Source organism: Coregonus lavaretus (assembly GCF_964263955.1).
Source record: "Coregonus lavaretus genome assembly, chromosome: 20".
Classification (NCBI taxonomy): domain Eukaryota; kingdom Metazoa; phylum Chordata; class Actinopteri; order Salmoniformes; family Salmonidae; genus Coregonus; species Coregonus lavaretus.
In genome coordinates this window covers 31401665-31416527 of record NC_140007.1, presented here as the reverse complement: position 1 = coordinate 31416527, position 14863 = coordinate 31401665, and the positions used below count along the sequence as shown (strand labels likewise).

The 14863-nt window shown below is 43.2% G+C and overlaps 1 protein-coding gene across 1 annotated transcript; it reads left to right on the top strand.

Annotated features, from left to right (window-relative positions):
• Window positions 1-1126: 1126 nt before the first annotated feature.
• Window positions 1127-7199, top strand: LOC311147336 (opsin-5-like; the record flags this gene model as incomplete). The annotated part of the gene is made up of 5 exons (XM_084184025.1): window positions 1127-1214; window positions 1872-2034; window positions 5827-5954; window positions 6154-6488; window positions 6714-7199. The coding sequence occupies 5 exons, from the start codon at window positions 1127-1129 to the stop codon at window positions 7197-7199; spliced, it is 1200 nt and encodes a 399-aa protein (XP_084040151.1).
• Window positions 7200-14863: the final 7664 nt, after the last annotated feature.

Below are 14863 nucleotides of genomic sequence, written 5' to 3'. Positions count from 1 at the left end.
GTGTGTTGTGTGAATATGTCTCTCTCTCTCTCTCTCTCTCTCTCTCTCTCTCTCTCTCTCTCTCTCTCTCTCTCTCTCTCTCTCTCTCTCTCTCCTCCCTCTCTAAGATAATCAGACTTTTTGGCCATTAGGTTTGGAGTACCACCATATCTGCTGTGAAACAGTTCAAGGCTCTCCATCTCCATTTCCCTCTATTGTGCAGCTTACAATGGCATAATAGAGTCCGCTTAACACATCTACTCCAACATACTCCACATAGAAATCAACAGCTGCTGTGTGAAGAGCACACATTCAAACTCTTAACAAAAGTACAGCCAGCAGTGTCTTGGTTCAGTGCTCAACCCAGCTGTCGTTTCAATTCATTTCAAGGCCCAGTGCAGTCAAAATTCGTTTTTTTCCTGTGTTTTATATCACATTGTGCAACAGTTGATGAAACTAACACTGTAAAAGTGTGAACAATTTTGATCAGCGTTATTTCCTGATAGTTGCTGGTTGAAAATACAATCTACACGGGACCATCTAATCAGCAGGTTTGCATGGGCAGGAGTTGTGGCTTTCCATGGTGACATCACCATGCGGTAAATGTGTTAATAGACCAATAACAAAGAGCGTTCCAAACCTCCAATAACAGCTAGTTTTCCCCTCCCCACTGAGACCACTCCCAGACAGTCCTAGCAAAATTCTTGCTTCAGAAATCGTTTTTTGCTAAAAAGCTACTTTTGCCCATTTTTACGGAAATCTATTACAGTAAGGTACTTAATTGTTACCCAGAAATGATTTGATATTGATATAAAAACAGCTGCATTGGGCCTTTAAACCTTTCCCATTCTGATATTTATCCAAAGCAGACAAATGTAGACCAGATGGAAAGACAAACATAAATAGTGTAGTGAATCCTTTGTTGTTGCTCTCACTTTCATGATCTGTTTGTCCACCCTCGGATGTATTGCCTCATCACACGTTCACTAATTATTAAATTAGTTGATTCAGAGAGAACTTGTGGCTGTAATTAACGCTAGCAAACATTACGTAATGACATAATTGTCAATTAACTGCACTACTGTTCTCTGACTAACAGTTACACTCCCTTCTGTCGACCCCCCACTCCTTCTATCTCTTTCTCCAGATGGGAAATGCTTCAGACACAGCCTTGTTTGTCTCCACAATCTCAAAGGAGCTTGACTTCCTCATGGGCACCCTCTACAGCATATTCTGTGAGTTCATATTCACTGCCAAGAGGTCATACTTATATCCATTCACAACAAATTCTCACATTTGAGTAAATTCAGTTCCAGCTAGCTAGTCATCCAGTCACAGCCACATGCAGTTCAAATTAAGAGAAGATTCAAGGCATATACAATCAATCCATTCATAGAGTACTGGATATGCTTTTATGCCTGGATGTATACCCTCCGATTTTCATTCCTCTATGTCTTCAGTTGTCCTCTCTTTTTCATATTATCATATTTCACTCTTGTGGTGCCGAGAAAACAATGCTAATTATGCTGTGAGAACAAGGGAATCCGCTGACACTGTCCTCGATTATAATTCTTTATTACATTTGAAGATCTCAGCGCCAATTTACAGATATCTGCCGATATCTGGAGAATAACCGGCTCCAATCTGTAATATGTTATTCTCTCCGTCCTCTGTTTTAACCGTGGTATTTATCCTATGTAACCTGATATGGGTGTTTTCCCCTACAGACCAATCCCAGGACTCCACCTAACATACTTCCTCGGCTTTAGGGTGCCCCTATAGAACTACTCTCCAGATGCTCCCCTTAAGCTTAGTCAACATCCTCTAAGACCATTTGCAACCATTAGCAAAGTCATAAATTCCTTAGACACCATACTCTCTTTCTCTTCTAGGTGTTCTATCTCTCCTGGGGAATGGCATATTGCTGCTTGTTGCGTATCGTAAGCACTTGTCCTTGAAGCCGGCCGAGTTCTTCATCATTAACCTGTCCATCAGCGACCTTGGGATGACCCTGTCTTTATTCCCTCTGGCCATTCCCTCTGCATTCGCTCACAAGTTCGTCATATTCTTTCTCTCTTCTGGCTCATGGAACAAAAAACTAAACAAAAAAACACTTGTTTGAAATAGAAAATCTAACAGAACAGATAGATGGCAATAAAAACTGTAACATAGAGGCTCAGAATAAATTAGAGGAAAAACAAAAAGAAATGGAGAAACTTATTCAAGAAAGATCAAGTGTAATATATTATAAAAATAAAGCAAACTGGATGGAATATGGGGAAAAATGCACAAAATTATTTTTTTATCTTCAACATAGGAATGCTACCAAAAAGAACTTAATGAAACTGGTTACAATTGACGGAGCCACCCATAATTCACCAAATGATATTTTGAAGGAAGAAACAAAGTACTTTAAGCATATGTTTTCTTTTCAGTCGCCTCCATCTCCTCTAACTGAAGCTAATTGTAGAGATTTTTTTTCTATTGATAATGTCAAATTAACAGCCACACAGAAAGACTCATGTGAAGGTGAAATTACAGAGGAGGAACTTCTGGATGCAATTAAAGACTTTAAGTCCGGGAAAACTCCAGGGTTGGATGGCATACCAGTCGAGGTATACCAAACCTTTTTTGATATACTAAGCGGACCACTATTAGCATGTTTTAGTGGTCCTCTGTAGCTATTAGTGGTCCTCTGTAGCTCAGCTGGTAGAGCACGGCGCTTTTAACGCCAAGGTAGTGGGTTCGATCCCCGGGACCACCCATACACAAAAATGTATGCACGCATGACTGTAAGTCGCTTTGGATAAAAGCGTCTGCTAAATGGCATATTATTATATTATATTATATTATTATTATTATTATTATTATTATGTTTTAACCACTCCTATGTAAATGGTAGATTATCTGACACTCAAGAAGAAGGTCTGATCTCATTATTACTGAAACAGGATACAAGTGGAAAATATAAAGATCCAGTCCATTTACAAAATTGGAGGCCCCTTACACTTCAGTGTTGTGATGCAAAAATCCTAGCAAAATGTATAGCGCATAGAATTAAAAAGGTATTGTCGGATATTATTCATTCTAATCAGACAGGTTTTTTACATGGAAGATACATTGGAGATAATATAAGACAAGTATTGGAAACAATAGAACACTATGGAAAATATGGGAAACCAGGCCTGCTATTCATAGCAGACTTCGAAAAGGCATTTGATAAAGTTCGACTGGGGTTTATATATAAATGCCTGGAGCATTTCAATTTTGGAGAATCTCTTATAAAATGGGTCAAAATCATGTATTGGAACCCTAGGTGTAAAATAGTAAATAATGGCTATTTCTCAGAAAGTTTTAAACTGTCAAGAGGAGTGAAACAAGGATGTCCACTATCAGCATATCTATTTATTGTGGCCATCGAGATGTTAGCTATTAAAATCAGATCCAATAATAATACCAGAGGATTAGAAATACAGGGCTTAAAAACAAAGGTGTCATTGTACGCTGATGATTCATGTTTTCTTTTAAATCCACAACTAGAATCGCTCCACAGCCTCATAGAGGATCTAGATAAATTTTCTAACCTCTCTGGATTACAACCAAATTATGACAAATGTACTATATTACGTATTGGATCACTAAAAAATACAATTTTTACATTACCATGTAGTTTACCAATAAAATGGTCTGATGGTGATGTGGATATACTCGGAATACATATCCCAAAGGAAATAAATGATCTCACTTCAATACATTTTAATAGAAAGTTAGCAAAAATAGATAAGATCTTACTACCATGGAAAGGAAAATACCTGTCAATTTGTGGAAAAATCACCCTGATTAACTCTTTAGTATTATCCCAGTTTACCCATTTGCTTATGGTCTTGCCTACGCCTAGCGAACAGTTTTTTAAATTATATGAGAAAAAAATATTCAATTTTATTTGGAACGGCAAGCCAGACAAAATTAAAAGAGCATATTTGTATAATGAATATGAATTCGGAGGACAGAAATTATTAAATATTAAAGCATTAGACCTATCACTAAAAGCTTCAGTCATACAAAAGTTATACTTAAATCCGAACTGGTTCTCAAGCAAATTAGTAAGATTGTCTCACCCAATGTTCAAGAAAGGCCTTTTTCCCTTTATTCAGATTACAACCTCTCACTTTCAGTTATTTGAAAAGGAAATCATCTCCCAAATGTCACTATTTCTAAAACAAGCCATAGAAAGTTGGTTGCAATTTCAATTTAATCCTCCAGAAACGACAGAACAAATAATGCAACAAATATTGTGGTTCAATTCAAATATAATAATTGACAAAAAGCCTTTATTTTTTGACAGAATGTTTAAAAAAGGTATAATCTTCGTAAATGATATCATCGGTAGGACTGGTGGAGTTATGTCGCACATGCAGCTAACAAAAACATTTGGAAATGTCTGCTCTACCCAAAATTACAACCAAATAATTGCAGCCTTACCGCAAAAGTGGAAGAGGAAAGTGGAAGGGGGAGAAAGTAAGGAACTTGTCTGTCGGCCTTGCATTAAAGAACATAATTGGTTAAGGAAAACTGTGATAAATAAAAAAGTATATCAGTTTCACTTAAGGACCAAAGGATTGACAGCCGTCCCATATAGATTGCAAAATAGTTGGGAAGAGATATTTGACGTACCGATCCCATGGCATAGTGTTTATGAACTGACACGCAAAACGACACCGGATTCAAAAATTAGAATCTTTCAATTTAAATTATTATATAAAATTCTTGCTACCAATATAATGTTATTTATATGGGGGATACAATCTTCCCAGCTCTGCAGGTTTTGCTGTGAAGAGACAGAATCATTAGATCATTTGTTTTGGTTCTGTCCATTTGTAGCTTGTTGTTGGACACAGGTCCAGGAATGGCTAAAGGATTGCAATATTTACCTGGAACTAACCTTGCAGATAGCATTACTGGGTGATCTGAAAAGTCATAGTCAATCAATCAATAATATAATAATACTTTTAGCAAAAATGTTTATTTTTAATTCACAATCTGTAGAAGCAATGAGAATAGAGAGGTTCAGAATTTTTGTGAAACATCACAGTACGGTTGAAATATATATGGCAAATAGAAATCCTATATGGATGGTGTTAAGAGATAGATGGGAGGTATTGAATAGAGTTGAAGGATGGGACTAATAACAAATAACAACAAATAATAACAAAGATAGCTAATAATGTAAGCATACTGTGTCCATAATAAGTATATAGGTTGTATGTTGGGAGCTTTTGGGAAGGAGCACAGTTAGAAAGATATGGCATATAGAAGCAAACCGGATGGACACCATGAAAATGATCGGAGAGGTTGAGAGTAGAAGAAGTTCAGGAGCAAAAAATATGTATATATATATATATATATATATATATATATATATATATATATATAATAGAATTATTGTAAAATTAACTCTGTCCATAAGGTGTAGATAGTAAGTATAGACCGGAAGTAGAGGCCTGGGCATTGTTGTTCACTAATTTACTCCAAGTAGGGAAAGGATGGTGGGGTTGAAAAGTAATAAAGGGGAGTATATATATAAAAAATAAAAATAAACATGGGGGATTGGAAGTGATGCAGACAATTACATTGATTGAAGATACAATCTATCTGCAATATTAAGCTGATCCATTCCCACAGAAAAAATAATAATAATAAATAAATAAAATAAAATAAAATATATATATAAAAATTTTAAAAAAAATAACACTTGTTTCTCTCTCTCTCTGTTATTCTGAGTTGTAATGATAATGACGGAATAGAACACTTTCTCCTGCCTAACTCTTATCTCTCCCCACCGTGTAGGTGGTTGTTTAATGAGATCACCTGTCAGTTCTATGCTATGTGTGGGGTTCTGTTTGGTCTGTGCAGCCTGACCAACCTCACAGCTCTCTCCTTCGTCTGTTGCCTCAAAGTCAGCTTCCCTAACTATGGTGAGTTAGATGTCAATGGGATATGATCAAACCTTTATTTTTTCCCCGTACATTAATCTCTGAAATGGTGAAATAGTCTGTTAAAACTGATGCAAACTAATTTGCCCTTTAGAGATTAATAAAACACTATCTTATCTTATGTCAAAATGCACATTTCTCCTCCTTCCTTTTCCCCCTTTGTCCCATTTTCCATCCCCAGGTAACAAGTTCTCCTCGTCCCATGCCTGTGTCCTAGTGGTGTCTGTGTGGTGTTATGCCTCTGTGTTCGCCATCAGTCCCCTGGCACAGTGGGGACACTACGGGCCCGAGCCTTATGGCACTGCCTGCTGCATTGACTGGCACGCTCCCAACCACGAGCTGTCAACACTGTCCTACATCGTCTGCCTGTTCCTCTTCTGCTACGCTCTGCCCTGCACCGTCATCTTCCTCTCCTACACCTTCATCCTGCTGACGGTGCGCGGCTCTCGCCAGGCCGTCCAGCAGCATGTGTCGTCCCAAACCAAGACCACCAATGCACACGGCCTCATCGTCAAGGTCAGAGGGTATCCCTGTGTCAGCAGTCCAGTTCACAACAACAACAACAGCTCAGGGATGATATAATTCTGTGTGTGGCAGATGTGTATAGTTTGCAGGGTCTGTGCCAAAGTTATAATGCATTATACCTGCAGACTTTAAGTAAAGTAATATTGAATATTTATTCAATGTTTATGCCTATTTATATATGCAGAAATGTTTTCAATTGTGTGTGTTTCTTAACAGTTGTCAGTAGCAGTATGCATCGGCTTCCTTGGTGCATGGAGCCCTTACGCCATAGTGGCCATGTGGGCGGCATTTGGTGACGCCACCAGTGTGCCTCCTGCTGCATTCGCCCTGGCGGCCATCTTTGCCAAATCATCCACCATCTACAACCCTATGGTCTACCTGCTGTGCAAACCCAACTTCCGCAAGTGTCTTTGTCGAGACACGTCCACAATCCGCAATAGGATCTGCAGGGGCAGCCCCCGGCCTGAACAGAAAGACCCCTTTGGATCCATATCCCAGCCATCCCAGAGAAACAACAAGGAAATTAGCATCTCATATGGACAGCCAGAGAGCCCCATGGTGTGTCTGCACTGTGCTGAGGATGGAGCTCCCTTCCACACAGGGACCACATCCCAGAGGACTGCCTGCATACTGACAGGCTCCACCTACAGCGAGGTGACTGTCGGTCAACTCTCTGCCAATCTGCAAGCTGATTTCCTCTAGTAGTGCATCAGAACTGTATCCTACCCTAATCGTTCAGACAGGGATGGCGAGATGGCCAGGTGGAAAGAGATGGCCAGGAAGGGAGAGACAGACAGTAAAATGGCAAAAAGGCTTGGTTTAATCATATCTTGCAATCTGGCACACAAGCCAACATGACAGTGTCTGTGTCAGTGAGAGATGCTGGGCCCATCTTAACTCATCAGCATTTTCTGACATCTGTATGTACAGTTGAAGTTGGAAGTTTACATACACCTTAGCCAAATACATTTAAACTCAGTTTTCCACAATTCCTGACATTTAATCCAAGTAAGAATTCCCTGTCTTAGGTCAGTTAGGATCACCACTTTATTCTAAGAATGTGAAATGTCAGAATAATAGTAGAGAGAATGATTTATTTCAGCTTTTATTTATTTTGTCACATTCCCAGTGGGTCAGAAGTTTACATACACTCAATTAGTATTTGGTAGCATTGCCTTTAAATTGTTTAACTTGGGTCAAACCTGTCGGGTAGCCTTCCACAAGCTTCCCACAATAAGTTGGGTGAATTTTGGCCCATTCCTCCTGACAGAGCTGGTGTAACTGGGTCAAGTTTGTAGGCCTCCTTGCTCGCACAAAAAAGTACGATCTTTGTCCCCATGTGCAGTTGCAAACCGTAGTCTGGCTTTTTAATGGCGGTTTTGGAGCAGTGGCTTCTTCCTTGCTGAGCGGCCTTTCAGGTTATGTCGATATAGGACTCATTTTACTGTGGATATAGATACTTTTGTACCTGTTTCCTCCAGCATCTTCCCAAGGTCATTTGCTGTTGTTCTGGGATTGATTTGCACTTTTCGCACCAAAGTACGTTCATCTCTAGGAGACAGAACACGTCTCCTTCCTGAGCGGTATGACGGCTGCGTGGTCCCATGGTGTTTATACTTGCGTACTGTTGTTTGTACCGATGAACGTGGTATCTTCAGGCGTTTGGAAATTGCTCCCAAGGATGAACCAGACTTGTGGAGGTCTACCATTTTTTTTCGGAGGTCTTGGCTGATTTCTTTAGATTTTCCCATGATGTCAACCAAAGAGGCACTGAGTTTGAAGGTAGGCCTTGAAATACATCCACAGGTACACCTCCAATTGACTCAAATTATGTCAATCAGCCTATCAGAAGCTTCTAAAGCCATGACATCCTTTTCTGGATTTTCCAAGCTGTTTAAAGGCACAGTCAACTTAGTGTATGTAAACTTCTGACCCACTGGAATTGTGATACAGTGAATTATAAGTGAAATAATCTGTCTGTAAACAATTGTTGGAAAAATTACTTGTGGCATGCACAAAGTAGATGTCCTAACCGACTTGCCAAAACGATAGTTTGTTAACAAGAAATTTGTGGAGTGCTTGAAAAACAAGTTTTAATGAGTCCTACCTAAGTGTATGTAAACTTCCGACTTCAACTGTACCTCAGCAGCTGTTGCACTCATTCTTACCACAGCAAACAAGAGAATATTGCTAGAGTCCAATGTCTTACAAGTTGGTCAATGCAAACAACCAAGAACATTAAAATTGTACAAGATCAAATCAAATCAAATCAAATCAAATTGTATTGGTCACATGCGCCGAATACAACAGGTGCAGACATTACAGTGAAATGCTTACTTACAGCCCTTAACCAACAGTGCATTTATTTTTAACAAAAAAAGTAAAAATAAAACAACAACAAAAAAAGTGTTGAGAAAAAAAGAGCAGAAGTAAAATAAAATAACAGTAGGGAGGCTATATATACAGGGGGGTACCGGTGCAGAGTCAATGTGCGGGGGCACCGGCTAGTTGAGATAGTTGAAGTAATATGTACATGTGGGTAGAGTTATAGTGACTATGCATAAATAATTAACAGAGTAGCAGCAGCGTAAAAAGGATGGGGTGGGGGGGCAGTGCAAATAGTCCGGGTAGCCATGATTAGCTGTTCAGGAGTCTTATGGCTTGGGGGTAGAAGCTGTTGAGAAGTCTTTTGGACCTAGACTTGGCACTCCGGTACCGCTTGCCGTGCGGTAGCAGAGAGAACAGTCTTTGACTAGGGTGGCTGGAGTCTTTGACAATTTTGAGGGCCTTCCTCTGACACCACCTGGTATAGAGGTCCTGGATGGCAGGAAGCTTGGCCCCAGTGATGTACTGGGCCGTACGCACTACCCTCTGTAGTGCCTTGCGGTCGGAGGCCAAGCAGTTGCCATACCAGGCGGTGATGCAACCAGTCAGGATGCTCTCGATGGTGCAGCTGTAGAATATTTTGAGGATCTGAGGACCCATGCCAAATCTTTTCAGTCTCCTGAGGGGGAATAGGCTTTGTCGTACCCTCTTCACGACTGTCTTGGTGTGTTTGGACCATGATAGTTCGTTGGTGATGTGGACACCAAGGAACTTGAAGCTCTCAACCTGTTCCACTACAGCCCCGTCGATGAGAATGGGGGCGTGCTCAGTCCTCTTTTTTTTCCTGTAGTCCACAATCATCTCCTTTGTCTTGGTCACGTTGAGGGAGAGGTTGTTGTCCTGGCACCACACGGCCAGGTCTCTGACCTCCTCCCTATAGGCTGTCTCATCGTTGTCGGTGATCAGGCCTACCACTGTTGTGTCGTCGGCAAACTTAATGATGGTGTTGGAGTCGTGCCTGGCCATGCAGTCATGGGTGAACAGAGAGTACAGGAGGGGACTGAGCACGCACCCCTGAGGGGCCCCCGTGTTGAGGATCAGTGTGGCAGATGTGTTGTTACTTACCCTTACCACCTGGGGGCGGCCCGTCAGGAAGTCCAGGATCCAGTTGCAGAGGGAGGTGTTTAGTCCCAGGATCCTTAGCTTAGTGATGAGCTTAGAGGGCACTATGGTGTTGAATGCTGAGCTGTAGTCAATGAATAGCATTCTCACGTAGGTGTTCCTCTTGTCCAGGTGGGAAAGGGCAGTGTGGAGTGCAATAGAGATTGCATCATCTGTGGATCTGTTGGGGCGGTATGCAAATTGGAGTGGGTCTAGGGTTTCTGGGATAATGCTGTTGATGTGAGCCATGACCAGCCTTTCAAAGCACTTCATGGCTACAGACGTCAGTGCTACGGATCGGTAGTCATTTAGGCAGGTTATCTTAGAGTCCTTGGGCACGGGGACTATGGTGGTCTGCTTGAAACATGTTGGTATTACAGACTCAGTCAGGGACATGTTGAAAATGTCAGTGAAGACACTTGCCAGTTGGTCAGCACATGCTCGGAGTACACGTCCTGGTAATCCGTCTGGCCCTGCGGCCTTGTGAATGTTGACCTGCTTAAAAGTCTTACATCGGCTCCGGAGAGCGTGATCACATAGTCATCCGGAACAGCTGGTGCTCTCATGCATGCTTCAGTGTTGCTTGCCTCGAAGCGAGCATAGAAGTGGTTTAGCTCGTCTGGTAGGCTTGTGTCACTGGGCAGCTCGCGGCTGTGCTTCCCTTTGTAGTCTGTAATAGTTTTCAAGCCCTGCCACATCCGACGAGCGTCAGAGCCAGTGTAGTACGATTCAATCTTAGTCCTGTATTGACTCTTTGCCTGTTTGATGGTTCGTCGGAGGGCATAGCGGGATTTCTTATAAGCGTCCGGGTTAGAGTCCCGTTCCTTGAAAGCGGCAGCTCTACCCTTTAGCTCAGTGCGGATGTTTCCTGTAATCCATGGCTTCTGGTTGGGGTATGTACGTACGGTCACTGTGGGGACGACATCATCGATGCACTTATTGATGAAGCCAGTGACTGATGTGGTGTACTCCTCAATGCTGTCTGAAGAATCCCGGAACATGTTCCAGTCTGTGCTAGCAAAACAGTCCTGTAGCTTAGCATCTGCGTCATCTGACCACTTTTTTATTAACCGAGTCACTGGTGCTTCCTGCTTTAGTTTTTGCTTATAAGCAGGAATCAGGAGGATAGAGTTATGGTCAGATTTGCCAAATGGAGGGCGAGGGAGAGCTTTGTATGCGTCTCTGTGTGTGGAGTAAAGGTGGTCTAGAGTTTTTTTTCCTCTGGTTGCACATTTAACATGCTGGTAGAAATTAGGTAGAACGGATTTAAGTTTCCCTGCATTAAAGTCCCCGGCCACTTGGAGCGCTGCATCTGGATGAGCATTTTCCTGTTGATTTATGGCCTTGTACAACTAATTCAGTGCAATCTTAATGCCAGCATTGGTTTGTGGTGGTAAATAGACAGCTATGAAAAATATAGATGAAAACTCTCTTGGTAAATAGTGTGGTCTACAGCTTATCATAAGATACTCTACCTCAGGCGAGCAAAACCTCGAGACTTCCTTAGTATTTGATTTTGTGCACCAGCTGTTGTTTACAAATATACACAGACCGCCACCCCTTGTCTTACCGGAGTCAGCCGTTCTATCCTGCCGATGTAGCGTATAGCCCGCTAGCTGTATGTTATCCATGTCGTCGTTCAGCCACGACTCGGTGAAACATAGGATATTACAGTTTTTAATGTCCCGTTGGTAGGATAACCGTAATCTTAGGTCATCCAATTTGTTATCCAATGATTGAATATTGGCTAATAGGATTGATGGAAGAGGCAGTTTACTCGCTCGCCGTCGGATCCTTACAAGGCACCCCGATCTACGTCCACGATATCTCCGTCTCTTCCTCACGCGAATGACGGGGATTTGGGCCTTGTCGGGTGTCTGTATGATATCCTTCGCGACCGCCTCGTTGAAGAAAAAATCTTCGTCCAATACGAGATGAGTAATCGCTGTCCTGATATCCAGAAGCTCTTTTTGGTTATAAGAGACGATGGCAGAAACATTATGTACAAAATAAATTACAAATAACGTGGAAAAACACACATAATAGTACAAATGGTTAGAGGGCTGTAAAACGGCAGCCATCTTCTCCGGCGCTGTTCTAGTCGAGGCAAAAAACAAAAGTGTTAACTGAACTATTTAAATATATTCATAAAAGATCAAATGTATTATTATTAAGTGCAGTGGATTTATCCAGGAAAATCACATGGCAAGGAGACAGAACCAATGAAAATAGGTGCCCAATGATCCCACATATCATGCAATGTTCACATCTGTGTAGCAGGGGCGATATGAAAATATTACAGCTAATCATCATCAACTCATCTGGTGATACTCTGCAGGTGAAGAGAGAAGCCTCGGCTGAATTTTTCCTGCCATATTTCCAAAACATTGCTGATAGAATTGGGCTGTAAAGTAGCCCTGGTTTTCCCTTCGGATCATTGTGTTGCTGTGCTGTAGACATTGATGTGTATTTGTAATAAGATAGCATATCTATAGTTTCATTATGATGTCCTTATTGTAACTGTGAAACAAATGTTTAAGGAAGTTGCTGTAATTAGCTAATTTGATTAAAAACGTTGAAACAACCAGTCTGGTGCATGGTTATAATTGTCCCGTGTAGCTCAGTTGGTAGAGCATGGCGCTTGCAACGCCAGGGTTGTGGGTTTGATTCCCACGGGGGACCAGTATGAAAATGTATGCACTCACTAACTGGATAAGAGCGTCTGCTAAATGACGTAAATGTTTGACATTTAACTCATGTTTCAAAACTGGCCTACCTTTTCTTCTGATGGGCCATTATGTTCAGACACCCTTGATGCCATGGGTCAGGTGAGGGAAACTCATTATTTGCATTATATCAGATGTCTGTAATGAGATTAGGTAAACCATTTTTACGGTCATATTAGTTTCTGTGTCATTCAGAACTACAAACCTGTATCAACAGCATGGACAGTTGGACACAACGAACTGTATGACTGAATATTTCATTTTCCTGTTCGCATGGTTCCCGGTTGATGAACTTTCCCTTAATTGCCATTGGCATTATCTGTTGAGCAGATCCAAAGAGCAGAACCACCAGAATCTCTGAAAATTACCGTTTCAAATAATTCCAATACCATTAAGGCAGTTGTGATGCAACTCAAGTTATTCTGCCACAACATCAAGAATAGGTGGAAAAGTATTGCTATGGCACCTCAATTAAAAACGTGCAAAATATGTTCATTTTGATAGAATTTCCAACATATGCCTGCTAAATGCAGATAATATATAGTTTTGGGGGGAGGAGAAAGTCTGTGAATCCTAAAAAAAGATTAACATAAAACACATTATTCTGGCAGGTGGTTGCAAGCATAGGACAGTTTGACTGTGTGCGTTGGCAGACAGAGTTTTGTGGGAGTATTTTATGAGGAGAGTAAACCTAATCAATCAGAAATCTCCATTCTCTCGGAATAGGGGTTGCGGTATCGGTGCGCAGGACATGAAATCTCGGCTGCAGTCACCTCATCTTTCCACCTGTTTGTCACGTTCGCTTAAGGAGGAGGACCAATGCGCAGCGTTGAATGCGTACATATTATTTATTAAACAGATCACCCGATCAAAACAACGAACGAAACGTGAAGTCCTTCGATACACACAAACCAAAAGGAACAAGAAACCACAACACAAAGTGAAAAGACCGATAGTTAAATATGGCTCCCAATCAGAGACAACCAGCTGACACTCGTTGCCTCTGATTGGGAGTCACTCAGGCCAACCTAGATATACAAAACATAGACTTACACACCCTGGCTCAACATAACATAGTCCCCAGAGCCAGGGCGTGACAGTACCCCCCCCCAAAGGCGCGGACTCCGGCCGCGCCAAACAACCACAACAGGGGAGGGACCGGGTGGGCACTCCGCCTCGGCGGCGGATCCGGCTCCGGACATGACCCAGGCACGGGTTGTGCTGGACTGACGACGCACACCCCTGGCATGATGCGTGGAGGAGGAACGGGCCGGACCGGGCCGACGAAGCGCACCCCTGACTTGGTGCGGGGAGCAGGAATGAGCCGGACCGGGCTGACGACGCGCACCACTGACCTGGTGCGGGGAGCTTGGATGGGCCGGACTGGGCTGGCGACGCGCACCACAGACTTGGTACGGAGAGCAGGAACGGGCCGGACAGGGCTGACGAAACGCACCATAGACTTGGTGCGGAGAGCAGGCACGGGCCGTGCCGGACTGACGACGCACACCACTGGCTTGGTGCGGGAAGCTTGGATGGGCCGGACTGGGCTGGCGACGCGCACCACAGACTTGGTGCGGAGAGCAGGAACGGGCCGTGCCGGACTGACGACGCACACCACTGGCTTGGTGCGGGAAGCTTGGATGGGCCGGACTGGGCTGGCGACGCGCACCACAGACTTGGTGCGGAGAGCAGGAATGGGCCGGACTGGGCTGGCGACGCGCACCACCGACTTGGTACGGAGAGCAGGAACGGGCCGGACAGGGCTGACGACGCGCACCACAGGCTCGGTGCGAGAGGCAGGAACAGGCCGAACCGTACTGGGGACACACGCCACTGGCCCTATGCAGGGATCAGGAACGGGCCGGACCGGACTGGTAATACACCCCAGTACCTCTCGCCGTGCCTCCACACTTTCCCTCTCCTCTGTGACCAGTGGCCCCCTTAACCTGGCGGCCTCCTCTTCACACCCGCTGGACCGCTCCATCGCGGCCTCCTGCTGCCCCGTCGTCCACGTCGTGAGCCCCCCCCTAAACATTTTCTGGGGTTCTCTCCTCCCTGTGGACCAGGCCTCCCTAGCTCTCGCCAGACTCTCGATCCATTGCTTCATAGACCAGCCTCTCTCCTCTTCACTTAGCGTGGCCCAGCCGAAAC